The following is a 17,495-nucleotide window of genomic DNA, read 5'->3' as shown; positions in this document are numbered from 1 at the left end:
CACTACACAAGGACTCTGACCACGGTTTCCTTCCTCCGTAACTACTGCAGTTATCTCAATCTGGTCCTGGTAGATATACAACGAGCAGACTTTGTCCTACCGTAGATAATCTTACATCACCCTCCCCCTTTTCGAACTGCTAGGGACTGCCTCCGCACCTTGAATTCTATTCAGGAATGCATTTATGAAACTCCAAACAAAGTTAGATATGTACTGTATGTTTGAAGCTAAACTCTCATAACATTACTAACATTCTGCTGGTAAAAGTAGAATCCTTCCAATGAGTTAAAATCATATCTAATTTCTACATCATTAAAAAAAAAAATGATGTATGCCTAAGTATAGGCCAACGCTACTCCCTGCCTCAGCAGACATTACTAGAGTTAAGTTTCACTGGTCTCTCCCCTCTTTTCCACTCTACTTCCACTTTCTCTTTCCAATCAAAGCATTCATATCATATGTCTGTAAAGCACAGTTTCACTTTCCAAAGCAGAGGGAGCAAACATGCACTGAAAAGTCCACCAGCAGCTTGGTAAGAAAACTGCTTTCAATCTCATTACTTATGTTATGAAGTGTATTTAGCCATATACTGCACACTCACGGATAGCATAGTATAGATTATGGTCACAACTTAGACAATTGCATGTCAGTGTGCGAGCAAGTTGCCTCTCTTTAGGCCTAGCTAGCCAAACAGAGCATGTCCATTATACAAGCTTAGAACGGTTCCTTTGTTTAGTTGAGGCCTTGTGGATGACAGCATGAACAGTTTTCATTTAATAGTCAAACGACACATTTTTCTCTTATCCCCTTAAAACAGGTTGTTGTTGACCTAGTGTATTTAACTTCCGTGCTGCGAACCATTTAGTCATTTCCACTTGGTACTTTGCCAACACAAAAAGCCAGGAAATGGGTTTGGGTTTAGCGTCTTGTCTGACCATTGGGCACAAACTGGTTGAATCAACGTTCTTTCAACATAATTTGTCAACGTATTGTGACGTGGAAACTACATGGAAAATACATCGGATGAAAAAAATCACAAAGTAAATTGTTGTTTTGAGGGTGACATTTCAAACACAGGATTACGTGATCATGGTTTTAAAAAACGTCAGATATCCAACGTTATATCCACTATCATAAAAAAAACAATAGGATGAGCAGCACCTCCAACTGGAGAATCAATCAATCTACAGTTATTCATTTAGTCTCCCATCCAAGGTTTTAATGATGCCCAGCACTGCTTAGCTTTGATATTTGTTACTGACTACTACCAATATGCTATCATGAGAATTGTTATTGAGATCTCTTAATAACTACAGTGCCTTGCGAAAGTATTCGGCCCCCTTGAACTTTGCGACCTTTTGCCACATTTCAGGCTTCAAACATAAAGATATAAAACTGTATTTTTTTGTGAAGAATCAACAAGTGGGACACAATCATGAAGTGGAACGACATTTATTGGATATTTCAAACTTTTTTAACAAATCAAAAACTGAAAAATTGGGCGTGCAAAATTATTCAGCCCCCTTAAGTTAATACTTTGTAGCGCCACCTTTTGCTGCGATTACAGCTGTAAGTCGCTTGGGGTATGTCTCTATCAGTTTTGCACATCGAGAGACTGAATTTTTTTCCCATTCCTCCTTGCAAAACAGCTCAAGCTCAGTGAGGTTGGATGGAGAGCATTTGTGAACAGCAGTTTTCAGTTCTTTCCACAGATTCTCGATTGGATTCAGGTCTGGACTTTGACTTGGCCATTCTAACACCTGGACATGTTTATTTTTGAACCATTCCATTGTAGATTTTGCTTTATGTTTTGGATCATTGTCTTGTTGGAAGACAAATCTCCGTCCCAGTCTCAGGTCTTTTGCAGACTCCATCAGGTTCCTGTATTTGGCTCCATCCATCTTCCCATCAATTTTAACCATCTTCCCTGTCCCTGCTGAAGAAAAGCAGGCCCAAACCATAATGCTGCCACCACCATGTTTGACAGTGGAGATGGTGTGTTCAGGGTGATGAGCTGTGTTGCTTTTACGCCAAACATAACGTTTTGCATTGTTGCCAAAAAGTTCAATTTTGGTTTCATCTGACCAGAGCACCTTCTTCCACATGTTTGGTGTGTCTCCCAGGTGGCTTGTGGCAAACTTTAAACAACACTTTTTATGGATATCTTTAAGAAATGGCTTTCTTCTTGCCACTCTTCCATAAAGGCCAGATTTGTGCAAAATACAACTGATTGTTGTCCTATGGACAGAGTCTCCCACCTCAGCTGTAGATCTCTGCAGTTCATCCAGAGTGATCATGGGCCTCTTGGCTGCATCTCTGATCAGTCTTCTCCTTGTATGAGCTGAAAGTTTAGAGGGACGGCCAGGTCTTGGTAGATTTGCAGTGGTCTGATACTCCTTCCATTTCAATATTATCGCTTGCACAGTACTCCTTGGGATGTTTAAAGCTTGGGAAATCTTTTTGTATCCAAATCCAGCTTTAAACTTCTTCACAACAGTATCACGGACCTGCCTGGTGTGTTTCTTGTTCTTCATGATGCTCTCTGCGCTTTTAACGGACCTCTGACACTATCACAGTGCAGGTGCATTTATACGGAGACTTGATTACACACAGGTGGATTGTATTTATCATCATTAGTCATTTAGGTCAACATTGGATCATTCAGAGATCCTCACTGAACTTCTGGAGAGCGTTTGCTACACTGAAAGTAAAGGGGCTGAATAATTTTGCACGCCCAATTTTTCAGTTTTTTATTTGTTAAAAAAGTTTGAAATATCCAATAAATGTCGTTCCACTTCATGATTGTGTCCCACTTGTTGTTGATTCTTTACAAAAAAATACAGTTTTATATCTTTATGTTTGAAGCCTGAAATGTGGCAAAAGGTCGCAAAGTTCAAGGGGGCCGAATACTTTCGCAAGGCACTGTATATAGATTCACTGTTGTTATCAAAGTCATTCCAAAACATAGGTTTAACAGAGCAAATTAAATGTACCCATACTTTATAAGTCATATAGCCTAGTGGTTAGAGTGTTGGATTAGTAACTGAAAGGATGCAAGATTGAATCCCCGAGCTGACAAGGTAAAAACAAGGCAGTTCAGGGGCAGAACTGTTCCTAGGCCGTCATTGAAAATAAGAATTTGTTCTTAACTGACTAGCCTAGTAAAATAAAAAATATCATCAACAATACTATTTAGGCCTATATAGCATTTGCGAAATCATCAACATCTATTGTTTTAAATAAAGGCCCCCGCCAGAGGGCAATGCCTCCCCTGTAATCAATGTAATTCCTGTCCCAGAACGTAAATTCTTGTTTAGGTTCCACCTCTGAAGAACGACAAAGGCTGCTAATACATATTCGCGAATTAGGGGTGGGAACGTTGTGGTGATTTCCACGTGGAGTGGAAAAATAACAACAAGTAGAGGCACAGACAGCGGTCAGCGTAGCTAGCTAGAATGCTATCCTTATCTAGTTAGCTAATATTATCTGGTTGTTGCTGTTGTTGTTTTTTACTATACCGTATTCAAAAGATTAGCCAGCTGGCTAGGCTATGGCTGGTTCTGGATTTGTCATAACAAGCATTTAGGGAAAGCTTTGCCACAGATGGATAGGGGAAGCCAGCATCTCTGACTTTGCCATGTATGGTTATTTCCAAAGTTTTGTCATCTTCTATAAATTGCATCCCACGAATCCGCCATAGAAATACAAAGAATAAGATTAATCTCCGGTATCATCGATTGCCAAACAATTTAACGGTTTCGACCAGTTTCGTTTTTTCTACATTGAAATGGACACGGTGCAACATTTGGTATGCTACTGGCAGGCTTTTCATCTGCTGTACAGCAAAGTCAAGTCAGGCCATGCTCATGCTATGGTTCACAAAGCTAGAAGAAGTGAAATGATAGACTACAATGACCTTGCTCATGATGCACACCACAAATGACACACTACATCCCCAAAAGTATGTGGATGCCTGCTCGTCGAACATATCATTCCAAAATCATGGGCATTAATGTGGAGTTGGTCCCCCTTTTGCTGCCACAACAGCCCCCACTCTTCTGGGAAGGCTTTGCTGAGGAGACTTGCTTCCATTCAGCCACAAGAGCATCATTCAGGTCAGGCACTGATGTTGTGCGATTATGCCTGGCTTGCAGTCGGCGTTCCAATTCATCCCAAAGGTGTTCGATGCAATTGAGGTCAGGGCTGTGCAGGCCAGTCAAGTTCTTCCACACTGATCTCGACAAACCATTTCTGTATGGACCTCACTTGTGCACGGGGGTATTGTAATGATGAAACAGGAAAGGGCCTTCTCCAAACTGTTGCCATAAAATTGAAAGAACAGAAGAGTCTAGAATGTTATTGTATGCTGTAGCGTTAAGATTTCCCTTCACTGGAACTAAGGGGCCTAGCCCGAACAATAAAAAACATCCCCAGACCATTATTCCTCCTCCACTAAACTTTACAGTTGGCATTATGCATTGGGGCAGGTAGTGTTCTATTGGCATTTGCCAAACCCAGATTCGTCTGTCGGACTGCCAAATGGTGAAGCGTGATTCATTACTCCAGACAATGCATTTCCAATGCTCGAGAGTCCAATGGCAGCAAGCTCTACAACACTGCAGCCGACGCTTGTGTGAGGCTGAAGATTCATTTCATGAAGCTCCTGATGAACAGTTCTTGTGCTGATGTTGCTTCCAGAGGCAGTTTGGAACTCGGTAGTGAGTGTTGCAACCGAGGACAGAAGATTTTAACGTGCTATGGGCTTCAGCACTCGGCGGTCCCGTTCTGTGAGCTTGTGTGGCCTACCACTTCGCGGCTGAGTCATTGTTGCTCCTAGACATTGCCACTTCACAATAACAGCACTTACAGTTGACCGGGGCAGCTCTACCAGGGCTTGTTGGAAAGGTGGCATCCTATGACAGTGCCACGTTGAAAGTCACTGAGCTCTTCAGTAAGGCCATTCTACTGCAAATGTTTGTCTATGGAGATTGCATGGCGGTGTGCTTGATTTGACACGCCTGTTAGAAACGGGTATGGCTGAAATAGCCGAATCCACTAACTTTTGTATATATAGTGTGTATGTAACAACATCCTGAGCGCATTGAACACATCAATACAAATGTGAAAACAACAACAAAATAGACCAACAAGTTTGTGTAATTTTCTTTTGCGGGTACCTTTTCAACATAGGATAGACACCAATCAAAGCAGCATGGTCAAAACCATTCCAAAATACAGTCATATCACACAATATTTAATCATTTATAAAATTGTCTTTTTTTTAATACAGACTAGCTAAATAATAAGTGAAACTTGACAAATTATCTAAAGGATTATGATAATTTGCTGGTAAAAAAGTGGAGCTCAGGCAGCCAAGTGTAGGCTATGGCGAAAAGTTGTTTGGCTCAGTCACGAGGAAGAACTTTGCAGGTGTTTCTGATTAATAAACAATGCCATGCTGATGGGTGGTAACATTCACATAAAACCCAGACCCCAAAAGAAACTTAGACTGAAAAGTATTAGAAAGTCACATGGCATTGACACGGAAAATATCTGAAGTTACAACTTTGGTTTTCCCACTTTAAGCCCAAATATATCATACCTTGACTAAAACGATGACTTATTGACTTAAAGTGTTGTGCAACATCATGTGTAAGATATGGGCATCATCTTTCAGCTAAAAATAAAATGAATTTCCGCTCTTGTGAGCATTTAAATTCAACCCAGGGTTCGACTAAAAATAGACAATACATACAGTTGAAGTCGGAAGTTTACATTACATTTAGGTTGGAGTAATTAAAACTAGTTTTTCAACCACTCCACAAATTTCTTGTTAACAAACTATAGTTTTGGCAATTCGGTTAGGATATCTACTTTGTGCATAACACAAGTAATTTTTCCAACAATTGTTTACAGACAGATTATTTCACTTATAATTCACTGTATCACAATTACAGTGGGTCAGAAGTTTACATACACCAAGTTGACTGTGCCTTTAAACAGCTTGGAAAAATCCTGAAAATGATGTCATGGCTTTAGAAGCTTCTGATCGGCTAATTCACATCATTTGAGTCAATTGGAGGTGTACCTGTGGATGTATTTCAAGGCCTACCTTCAAATTCAGTGCCTCTTTGCTTGACATCATGGGAAAATCAAAAGAAATCATCCAAGACCTCATAAAAAAAATTGTAGACCTCCACAAGTCTGGTTCATTCTTGGGAGCAATTTCCAAATGCCTGAAGGTACCACGTTCATCGGTACAAACAATAGTACGCAAGTATAAACACCATGGAACCACGCAGCCATCATACTGCTCAGGAAGGAGACGCGTTCTGTCTTCTAGAGATTAACATACTTTTGTGCAAAAAGTGCAAATCAATCCCAGAACAACAGCAAAGGAACCTTGTGAAGATGCTGGAGGAAACAGGTACAAAGTATCTATATCCACAGTAAAACAAGTCCTATATCGACATAACCTGAAAGGCTGCTCAGCAAGGAAGAAGCCACTGCTCCAAAACCGCCATAAAAAAAGCCAGACTACGGTTTGCAACTGCACATGGGGACAAAGATCGTACTTTTTGGAGAAATGTCCTCTGGTCTGATGAAACAAAAATAGAACTGTATGGCCATAATGACCATTGTTCTGTTTGGAGGAAAAAGGGTGATGCTTGCAAGCCGAAGAACACCATCCCAAACGTGAAGCACGGGGGTGGCAGCATCATGTTGTGGGGGTGCTTTGCTGCAGGAGGGACTGCTGCACTTCACAAAATAGATGGCATCATGAGGTAAAAATTACGTGGATATATTGAGGCAACATCTCAAGACATCAATCAGGAAGTTGAAGCTTGGTCGCAAATGGGTCTTCCAAATGGACAATGACCCCAAGTATACTTCCAAAGTATTGGAGTGGCCATCACAAAGCCCTGACCTCAATCCCATAGAAAATGTGTGGGCAGAACTGAAAAAGTGTGTGTGAGCAAGGAGACCTACAAACCTGACTCAGTTACACCAGCTCTGTCAAGAGGAATGGGCCGAAATTCACCCAACTTATGGTGGGAAGCTTGTGGAAGGCTACCCGAAACATTTGACCCAAGTTAAACAATTTATAGGCAATGCTACCAAATACTATTTGAGCGTATGTAAAATTCCGACCCACTGGGAAAGTGATGAAAGAAGTAAAAGATGAAATAAATAATAATAATAATAATTTACTAGGATTAAATGTCAGGAATTGTGAAAAACTGAGTTTAAATGTTGGCTAAGGTGTATGTAGACTTCCAAATTCAACTGTATATAGGCCTAGGGTTGTAAACGTTGGTTAAAATATAATCTTCAAGTTAATAATTAATATGTTGGATTCACGTCTCCATCTCAACCAAAAATGTAAGTTAAATAATAGGAATAAATCAAATCAAACTTTAAGAGCATTTTAAATCAAATTTGATTTGACTTAGTCCTATTCCTTACCTTTGATTTTTGGTGGAGATGAAGAGGTGATTCCGACCTCCCGGGTGGCGCAGTGGTTAAGGGCGCTGTACTGCAGCGCCAGCTGTGCCATCAGAGTCCCTGGGTTCGTGCCCAGGCTCTGTCGTAACCGTCCGCGACCGGGAGGTCCGTGGGGCGACGCACAATTGGCCTAGCGTCGTCCGGGTTAGGGAGGGCTTGGTCGGTCCTTGTCTCATCGCGCACCAGCGACTCCTGTGGCGTGCCGGGCGCAGTGCGCGCTAGCCAAGGTTGCCGGGTGCACGGTGTAGCCTCCAACACATTGGTGCGGCTGGCTTCCGGGTTGGATGCGCACTGTGTTAAGAAGCAGTGTGTTGTGTATCGGAAGACGCATGACATTCAACCTTCGTCTCTCCCGAGCCCGTAAGGGAGTTGTAGCGATGAGACAAGATAGTACAACAATTGGATACCACGAAATTGGGGAGAAAAAGGGGTAAAAATTCAAAACAAAAAGAAGATGTGATTCCGACATATCAATTATTAATTTATAGACAAACTGGATATTGAATTGTGGTTGGTTGTCAATGCAACCAAATATAATTTAAAGGAGATGTATCTTCTGCTTGGATAGTTCTATTTGTGCCACTGACTTCGTCTGGCTTTAATTCCAGTTTAAATAAGTGACATGTTGAATTCACGTCTCCATCTCAACCAAAACTCAAAGTTAAAGAATATGCCTAAATCAAATCAAACTTTAAATGCACTTTTTAAATAGGATTTAGTTCTATTCTTTAACTTAGATTTTTGGTTGTGATGGAGATATGAATCCAACGTATACATTTTTTATTTGTAGACAAACTGGAAATAAAGCCAGAAGTCAGTGACACAAAAGATAAATCTCTTTCAAATGTTGATATTTGGTTGCGTTGACAACTAAACACAATTCAATATCACATTTGCAATACAGTAAATAGCCTAATAACTTTCAAGTTATCAAATTATATGTTGGATTCACTTCTACAAATAAACCCCAAATAAAAGTTAAAGAATAGGATTTAGCCAGTGGCTCAGATGAAACTATCCAAGCATTAGATAAATATCATTTAAATGTTGATATTTGGTTGTGTTGTTAACCAAACACAATTCAATATTACTTTTGTAATACAGTAAATAGCCAAAAGTTAAGACCGTCTTACAAGTATTTATTCAACCTTAATGTAACACATCCATGGCCACATATTGAGGTTACATTTACTATAATGTCTTCTTATGTATTCCTAGAAATCGTGCATGTTCAACATAGCATGCAAAGGATGCAGGTCTGTGAAAATCTTCACAACTGCTATAATAATCTGCGCAGACTCTCAAAAAGCATTAATCACTTGCACTTTTAATGTAGTCTCAACTGCAATCCAGGTCATTTGGTTGTGCTACTAGATGAAGCACAGTAATAATACATTAAGTTGTTGTATAAATACAAAATGTCTGACATTGTATTCCTATTTAAACGTTGTTGCTTTTAAATGGTTGAAAGCACAGTGATAACACATTTTGATGACATTGTTTTTCCATTGGAATTTGGTTGTACTTTTAAAATGGTTGAAAGCATCGTGGTAAAATATTGCGAATTCAGCGGGTGAATAAAGGTTTAAATGACATTGATCAACGTCTCAACCAAATATTACCCAAATTTCCACGTTGAAATTATGTGGTGTGCCCAGTGGATGATATCTCGTTTTCTATGGCGGAGGAGTTATAAAACAACATAGAGGAGCTCATTTACCCTTTGAAGGATCTCCAAGCGTTGAGCATGTACTGTGACCAGGGATTACACCAGTTTCTCCCAGTTTATTTGCCTTTAAAATAGAAAAATAGTGATTAGTAGTGATTAGTAACTTCGCTTGGGATGTTTCGAGGTAGTTTTCTATGACAAGAAATTACAGATATGGGTTTCTCCATACAAAAAGGGAGTCCGTGTGTGACTTTCTTTCCTTTTTTATCAGAAATATTAATGCAGATATGGTTATAATTGTGTTTAGAGTGATATTACTCTGGTGTTCATTGATATTCTTCCTTATTTATTATTTTCACCTTATTTTTGTCGTCAAACAGTAAGAACCCATAGGACTCCTCCAGTTCTTCCTCTGAGTATCCCATGCCTCTCCTTCCAGTTCGGAAGGCCTCATACTGTCCAACAACAAGAAAGAGGTCATTCTTTATGTCGTATGCGACCAACATCTTGCTAGAAAAAGTCAAGAGATTTTATGTAAACATGTACTTAACAACTGACTGAACAGCACAATAAATACTAAGTATTACACATAGTATGTACTATCAAATATAACACATTTACTATCATGTAAAAGTACAAGTACGATCATGTATTATCAAGTATTACAAAGATATTATCATGTAATAACTGAACTCTCTGGTCATAGGGGGGGCGGTGCACTGAGGGGTAAGCAGGTGGATTAAAAAGTTACCAAGTCGTCAAATATACTGACCCGTTCTTGCAGGGTGGTATTCTTTATCAAGAAAGCAGAGTTGTATCTGAAAGACTGCTTGGACTCCTCATACATGTACATGTTCTGCAGTGGAGGCAGAATACTGTTGTCGAAGGGCTCAGAACCTGGTAGTACAGGTAACAAAACACCTGGTGGTTGGAACAGGATGAAGATTAAATAGTGACTTTACCGCAGGGTTGTAAATTGTTATGTTTTGTACCAACAGTTGCCATGCATTTGTAACTACCCATATTGATATATTATATAATTGTTTCGATTATATTCTAGGCTATTCTATACTATGTGCCTTGCATTGGTAACTACCACATGTATGATTGAAAATACTATTACATTCTATTCTAGGTGTCACACATTTGTAACAACCATACTGATTCTATTCCATTTTCAATTCTATTCTAGGTGTTATGCATCTGTAATAACCATATTGATTCTATTCCATTTTCAATTATATTCTAGGTGTCATGCATCTGTAATAACCATACTGATTCTATTCCATTTTCAATTATATTCTAGGTGTGTTATGCATTTGTAACAACCATATTGATTATATTCCGTCTTCAATTCTATTCTAGGTGTCTTGCATTTGTCACAACCATTTTCATTATATTTTACATATTCTATTTTGAGTTAGTCGTAAATACTGGTGAGCCTGTTGTTAAAAGAACAATATAAAAGTATGTGGACATCCCTTCAAAGGAGTGGATTTGGCTATTTCAGCCAAACCCGTTGCTGACAGGTGTATAAAATCGAGCACACTGCCATGCAACCTCTATATACAAACATTGGCAGTAGAATGGCCTTACTGAAGAGCTCAGTGACTTTCAACGTGGCACCTTCATTGGATGCCACCTTTCCAACAAGTCAGTTTGTAAAATTTCTGCCCAGCTAGAGCTGCACCAGTCAAATGTAAGTGCTGTTATTGTGAAGTGGAAACGTCTAGGAGTAACAACGGCTCAGCCGCTAAGTGGTAGACCACACAAGCTCACAGAATGGGTCTGGCAATTGCTGAAGCGCGTAGCATATACAGAGTTCCAAACTGCCTCTGGATGCAACGTCAGCACATTAACTGTTCGTCGGGAGCTTCATGAAATGGGTTTCCATGGCCTAGCAGCCGCACACAAGCCTAAGATCACCATGCCCCAGTGCACAAAGCGAGGTCTATACAGAAATGGTTTGTTGAGATCAGTGTGGAAGAATTTGACTGGCCTGCACAGAGCCCTGACCTCAACCCCATCGAACTTTGGGATGAATTGGAATGCCGAGTGTGAGCGAGGCCTAATCGCCTAACATCAGTGCCCGACCTCACTAATGCTCTTGTGGCTGAATGGATGTGAGTCCCCACAGCAATGTTGCAACATCTAGTGGAAAGCCTTCCCAGAAGAGTGGAGGTTGTTATAGCAGCTAAGGGGGTACTAACCCCATATTAATGCCCATGATTTTGGAATGAGATGTTCGGCGTGCAGGGTGTCCACATACCTTTGCTCATGTAGTGTATTTATGCCAAAATTAGTGTTTTACCTATGGAACTGCATTATCTGGAGTGCTTACGAATTCTAACGACAGTGAAGTTGGACCAGTAACCTATGCACACGTGACAAAATACTGTAAACACTGTAACACTCATAAATAGACCTAAAAACCAATGATGTATGACTACAACCAATTCTCGAAATAGTGAAATGTAAATTATGAATAGCTATCATATAAAAGTGTTATAAGAGTGATAACGAATTATGGTTGACCAAAAACTCTATTCGTCACCTCTTGCGGCACCATTCTCGATTTCCATGGTTGAAAAAAACGTATGAAATCAGTTTGTGCCTTTTTCTCCTCTTGACATTCGCAGACCACCTCCGTCTTCCATTGACATTCCGATACTTTTAATTCGTCTATTCCGAGAAAAATGTAGCCAATCCATATGAATTATTTGGCGAAGTCTTTGTGCCAAAGGCAAGTTTCCACATACGTTGCAACCAGGAAGAAGTACGAAAAAGAAAAAACGTCGCGATTAGAACACACTTCGATATTTTGTGAATTTTTCTGACACTATACTCAGATATGTCACAAATAGCATATATATATATATATATTCACCGAGTAATGTAATATTAACTCAACGTAAAGTAGTGCTTCCAAAAAAGAAACAGAAACTTATGTCACCCCGCATCCATTTTGAGACTGATTTGCTTTCTTGTCTCCACTCCGCTAGTAGACGCAGTTGAGTAGATGCTTGAGCTTTTCAACATCAAGCACAAACTGAAAACTGTCCATGAATGGAATACATTATGTCCATTAAAAGATTTTAGGTGTGGCAAACATATGCATTTAGAGCAGACTGTCATTTACAGTAGGCCTACATTTTATACCGACATTTTACAAATAGGAAAATTAGTTAGAAAAGTTCCACTTCTTCACTGAATATATCTCATCTATGTGGCGTTATACGTGTCTACACCTCGATTGTAAAACGTAACATTAAATTAACAACTGAAAATGCAATGCCGCAATAGAGTGATTATTAGAAGACTCGAACTGCTAATGCAACGAGAACCGGACGTGACGAATGCTAAGGGGGGGAGAGTGGACGATTGAAAGTGGAAACTTCCGTTCAATCTTTGGAAGGCTGGTTGCATTCCAAACCCTTAAAAGACACACCCTATCCCCACAAATTAAGTGAACACTTCTGACGACGTATCCTGACGTCTGACGAGTATACATTTGCAGGGCAAGGGGCGAGGAACATTGACGGTAGTGCCCCTGTATGCGATGCATGTGCCACGGTCAGCCTGGAGTGTGTGAAACTGCTCATACAGCATGGGGCTATGGTCAACCCTCCACTGTTTACCTTCTCACCCATCCCCGAGGCCTGCGTTGGGCACCACACACAGTATAAAGACACACACACTGGGATGATTTGTAGTTTACTCCCCTTAAGTGTTTTAAACTATGACTGGCGTTTTTGTGTGTGTTACAGGTAACTCTGAGTGTGTTCAGCTCATGATAAATGTAGGAGCTCTGATGGAGGCCCATGACTGCCACTTTGTCCCAAATATATTGACATAGTAAAATAAATGTGTGTAAAAAAAAAAAAAAGGATATTTCATGCTGAATTCCATTAATACTGTATATGTATGCGGCAAAATGCAAGACTATTAAGTTTATAAGTGTGAAATTGTCTTCTTTTGCATGGTCTCTGCATGATTGGACTGTTGAAAATGTGGGTGTTACAGGTGTCAAGTACACCCCTTCAATGAATATCTGCAGGTTATCATATTCAATCATGTTAATACTTTTTACCCTTTTTTGCTTTACTGAAGTTACATTTTAAATAATATGTTGCAAAAGAAAAAGTGCCATATTCAGTACTTTTTGAGGACGAGAAATTCAAAACTATGACAAACTGTCACATGAAACGCTCTGTTTGAGAAGAATGAGGAAGGAACGTCTTGTCTGATGGTATGGATGTGGCCATGGAAGTAGGGTCTTACCATGGTTAGAACAGTTGCACAAGTAAGCATGGTTTAAAAGGTCACTGTCAGCGTCCGAGCATACTTACACACACAGACCAGAGTACTTCCTCTTTCTTCACATTAGATGACTTCTGTTCCCTCTCCACCAGCGACAGCTGTGACGCATGCAAAAACACAGAAAATGTGCGATTGTTTATACTGATCTAAAACGATGCATGGGTATATCTTTTGTTTGTGTCTATTATATTCAGAAGCTGAGCTAAGGTGTCAAAGAAATTGGACTTTGCTTGGGAAGTAAACTCATACAATGTGTGACTGTTGCTACCAATTGATCTATTAATTTTCTGTAAAAGAGAATATGTATAATAAAATTGAGTGTTCATATACATTTTCATAATAAAACATTTGGTAGTGGAATTGGGGAAATCGGGTCTAGACTTTAATATCCATTATTATTTTTAGCATTATCATTAAATAGCCTACCTAAAATATGTAATGAGTCTTATTAAACTATGTAGAATTGCAGGATATCAGCTGAAAAACAACAATTTTCTTAGGTACAGTAGCAGTCAAAAGTTTGGACACACCTACTCATTCAATAGTTTTTCTTTATTTTTACTATTTTCAACATTGTAGAATAGTACTAAAGACATCCAAACTATGAAATAACACACATGTAATCAGGTAATAACCAAAAAAACACATCAAAATACATTTTAGATTCTTCAAAGTAGGCACCCTTTGCTTTGATGACAGCTTTGCACACTCTTCGCATTCTCTCAACCAGATTCACCTGGAATGCTTTTCCAACAGTCTTAGAGGAGTTCCCACATATGTTGAGCACTTGTTGGCTGCTTTTCCTTCACTCTGCGGTCCAACTCATCCCAAACCATCTCAATTGGGTTGAGGTCGGGTGATTGTGCAGGCCAGGTCATCTGATGCAGCACTCCATCACTCTCCTTATTGGTCAACTAGCCCTTACACAACCTGGAGATGTGTTGGGTCATTGTCCCGTTGAAAAACAAATAATAGTCCCAATAATAACGCAAACCAGATGGGATGGCATATCACTGCAGAATTATGTGGTAGCCATGCTGGTTAAGTGTGCCTTGAATTTGAAATAAATCACTGACAGTGTCACCAGCAAAGCACCATCACACCTCCTCCATGCTTCACGGTGGGAACCACACATGTGGAGATCATCCGTTCACCTACTCTGCATCTAACAAAGACACAGCGGTTGGAACCAAACATCACACATTCGGACTCATCAGACCAAAGGACAGATTTCAGTGTCTGTTACTTGACCGCTGTGAAGCATTTATTTGGGCTGCAATTTCTGAGGCTGATTGGTTGGAATTGAGAGAGGTGATTGACAGGTCTGAAGGCTAGTCAGGTTCTGTGTATTCAAATTATTTATTTTAAACTTACATAATTCCATAGTTCATTTTTGTCAGGGACCATGTATACGGAACAAAAATATAAACGGAACATGCAAAGTGTTGGTCCCACGTTTCATGAGCTGTAATAAAAGATTCCAGACATTTTTAATACGCACAAAAAGCTTATTTCTCTCAAAGTTTGTGCACAAATTTGTTTACATCCCTGTTAGTGAGCATGTCTCCAAGATGTTATGCCACACCTGTCAGGTGGATGGATTAAGAAGCTGATTAAACACTTTGATCATTACACAGGTGCACCTTGTGCTGGAGACAATAAAATGCCACTCTAAAATGTGCAGTTTTGTCACAACTCAATGCCACAGATGTCTCAAGTTTTGAAGGAGTGTGCATTTGGTATGCTGACTGAAGGAATGTCCACCAGAGATGTTGCCAGATAATTTTGTGTTAATTTCTCTACCATAAGCCACCTGCAATGTCGTTTTAGAGAATTTGGCAGTACATCCAACCGGCCTCAAAACCACAGACCACATTTAACCACGTCAGCCCAGGACCTCCACATCCAGCTTCTTCACCTGTGGGTTTGCACAACCGAAGAATTTCTGCACAAACTCTCAGAAACCGTCTCAAGGAAGATCTGCGTGCTCGTCGTCCTTACCAGGGTCTTGGCCTGACTTCCATGTGTTATTTCATAGTTTTGATGGTTTCATTATTATTCTACAATGTAGAAAATAGTAAAAATAATGAAAAAAACTGGAATAAGTAGGTATGTCCAAACTTTGGACTGGTACTGTACGTCGAGTTAAACAAAATAATACAATTAATAAAAGCATGACATTTTTCAAATGTGAAAAAGGTGGTCAAGATGTGTTGGTATCTGTACTGATGGCGCAAAAACCATGACAGGGAGACATAGTGGAGTGGTAACACACGTGCAAGAAGTTGCTCCCGATGCCACTTGAGTACACTGCAGCATCCACCGAGAGGCTCTTGCTGCAAAAGAATGCCTGACAGCTTGAAAGACGTTTTGGACACAACAGTGAAAATGGTTAACTTTGTTAAAGCAAGACCCCTGAACTCCCGTGTATTTTCTGCATGATGACGAGTTTCTCACATGATTGGCCTATCTGGGTGATGTTTTTTCTCACCTGAATGATCAGAATCTAGGATTACAGGGACTCTCCGCAACTATATTCAATGTGCGGGACAAAATTGAGGCTATGATTAAGAAGTTGGAGCTCTTTTCTGTCTGCATTAACAAGGACAACACACATGTCTTTCTATCATTGTATGATTTTTTTGTGTGCAAATGAAGTCAAGCTTACAGACAATGTCAAATGTGATATAGCGAAGCACCTGAGTGAGCTGGGTGCACAATTACGCAGGTACTTTCCCAAAACGGATGACAAACAACTGGATTCGTTATCCCTTTCATGCCCTGCGTAATTCATGTCCACTTACCAATATCTGAACATGAGAGCGTTATCGAAATTTCAAAAAGTGGTTCTGTGAAAATGTCATTTAATCAGCAGTCACTGACAGATTTCTGGATTGGGCTGCGCTCAGAGTTTCTTGCCTTGGCAAATCGCGCAGTTAAGACACTGATGTCCTTTGCAACCACGTACCTATGTGAGAGTTGATTCTCGGCCCTGACTAGCATGAAAATTAAATACAGGCACAGACTGTGTGGAAAATTATTTAAGAATGAGACGCTCTCAAAAAACAACATTTGAGAGTGCGCTGACCCTGGTGCTAGAGGGGGTATGATTGGGCCTATAACGTACACTTCTAGCAACCGATGGTTTTCGAGTTCGAATCTCATCATGGACAACTTTAGCATTTTAGCAACTTTTCATCTACTTACTACTTTTTTAGCTACTTTGCAACTACTTAGCATGTTAGCTAACCCTTCCCCCAATTCCTTTTAGCTAATCCTTCCCCTAATCTTAACTCTTTTAGCTAACTCTGCCCTTAATCCTTTAACCTAACTCCTAAACTTAACCCTAACGTTAATCCCTAGCCTAGCAAACATTAGCCAGCTAGCTAACGTTAGCCACCAAACTAGAATTTTGCAAATTCGTAACATAATGTACATCTTGCAAATTCGTATCATATAATACGAATTGTAATTTGTTACGTATCATCCACAAATGAATACATACCATACAAAACGTCTCACATACAGATACAGTTGAAGTCAGAAGTTTACATACACTTATGTTGGAGTCATTAAAACTCGCTTTTCAACAACTCCACAAATTTCTTGTTAACAAACTATAGTTTTGTCAAGTCGGTTAGGACATCTACTTTGTGCATGACACAAGTCATTTTTCCAACAATTGTTTACAGACAGATTATTTCACTTATAATTCACTGTATCACAATTCCAGTGGGTCAGAAGTTTACATACACTAAGTTGACTGTGCCTTTAAACAGCTTGGAAAATTCCAGAAAATGAGGTTATGTCGAAAAGTTGTTTGGTTCAGTCACGAGGAAGAACTTTGCAGGTGTTTCTGATTAATAAACAATGCCATGCTGATGGGTGGTAACATTCACATAAAACCCAGACCCGAAAAGAAACTTAGACTGAAAAGTATTAGCAAGTCATCCCATAAGGGAAACACATGGCATTGACACGGAAAATATCTGAAGTTACA

General features: G+C 39.8%; 1 protein-coding gene and 1 long non-coding RNA gene across 3 annotated transcripts in view; one reads left to right on the top strand and one right to left on the bottom strand.

Moving 5' to 3' along the window:
* tasor2 (transcription activation suppressor family member 2) overlaps nt 1–12,536 on the bottom strand; it is a 39,610-nt gene extending 27,074 nt beyond the window's left edge. For both annotated transcript variants that reach the window (XM_036979954.2, XM_036979965.2), the window contains exons 1-4: nt 11,730–12,536; nt 9,948–10,096; nt 9,535–9,630; nt 9,227–9,299 (exon numbers count right to left, since the gene is read on the bottom strand). In XM_036979954.2, coding sequence (XP_036835849.2) covers nt 9,227–9,299; nt 9,535–9,630; nt 9,948–10,096; nt 11,730–11,757 — 346 coding nt within the window. In that variant the 5' untranslated portion in view covers nt 11,758–12,536. The remainder of the gene's footprint in view (nt 1–9,226; nt 9,300–9,534; nt 9,631–9,947; nt 10,097–11,729) is intronic.
* LOC118964864 (uncharacterized) lies at nt 452–13,061 on the top strand. Its single transcript, XR_016495981.1, has 2 exons — nt 452–532; nt 9,556–13,061. It is a non-coding gene; the product is annotated as an uncharacterized LOC118964864 (long non-coding RNA).
* The last annotated feature ends 4,434 nt before the right edge of the window (nt 13,062–17,495 follow it).

This window comes from Oncorhynchus mykiss, chromosome 1 (genome assembly GCF_057628025.1).
Source record: "Oncorhynchus mykiss isolate SJ-2025 chromosome 1, ASM5762802v1, whole genome shotgun sequence".
In the NCBI taxonomy this organism is placed as follows: Eukaryota; Metazoa; Chordata; class Actinopteri; order Salmoniformes; family Salmonidae; genus Oncorhynchus; species Oncorhynchus mykiss.
Note: the sequence above shows the minus strand (reverse complement) of the source record. Positions and strands in the feature narration are given on the sequence as shown.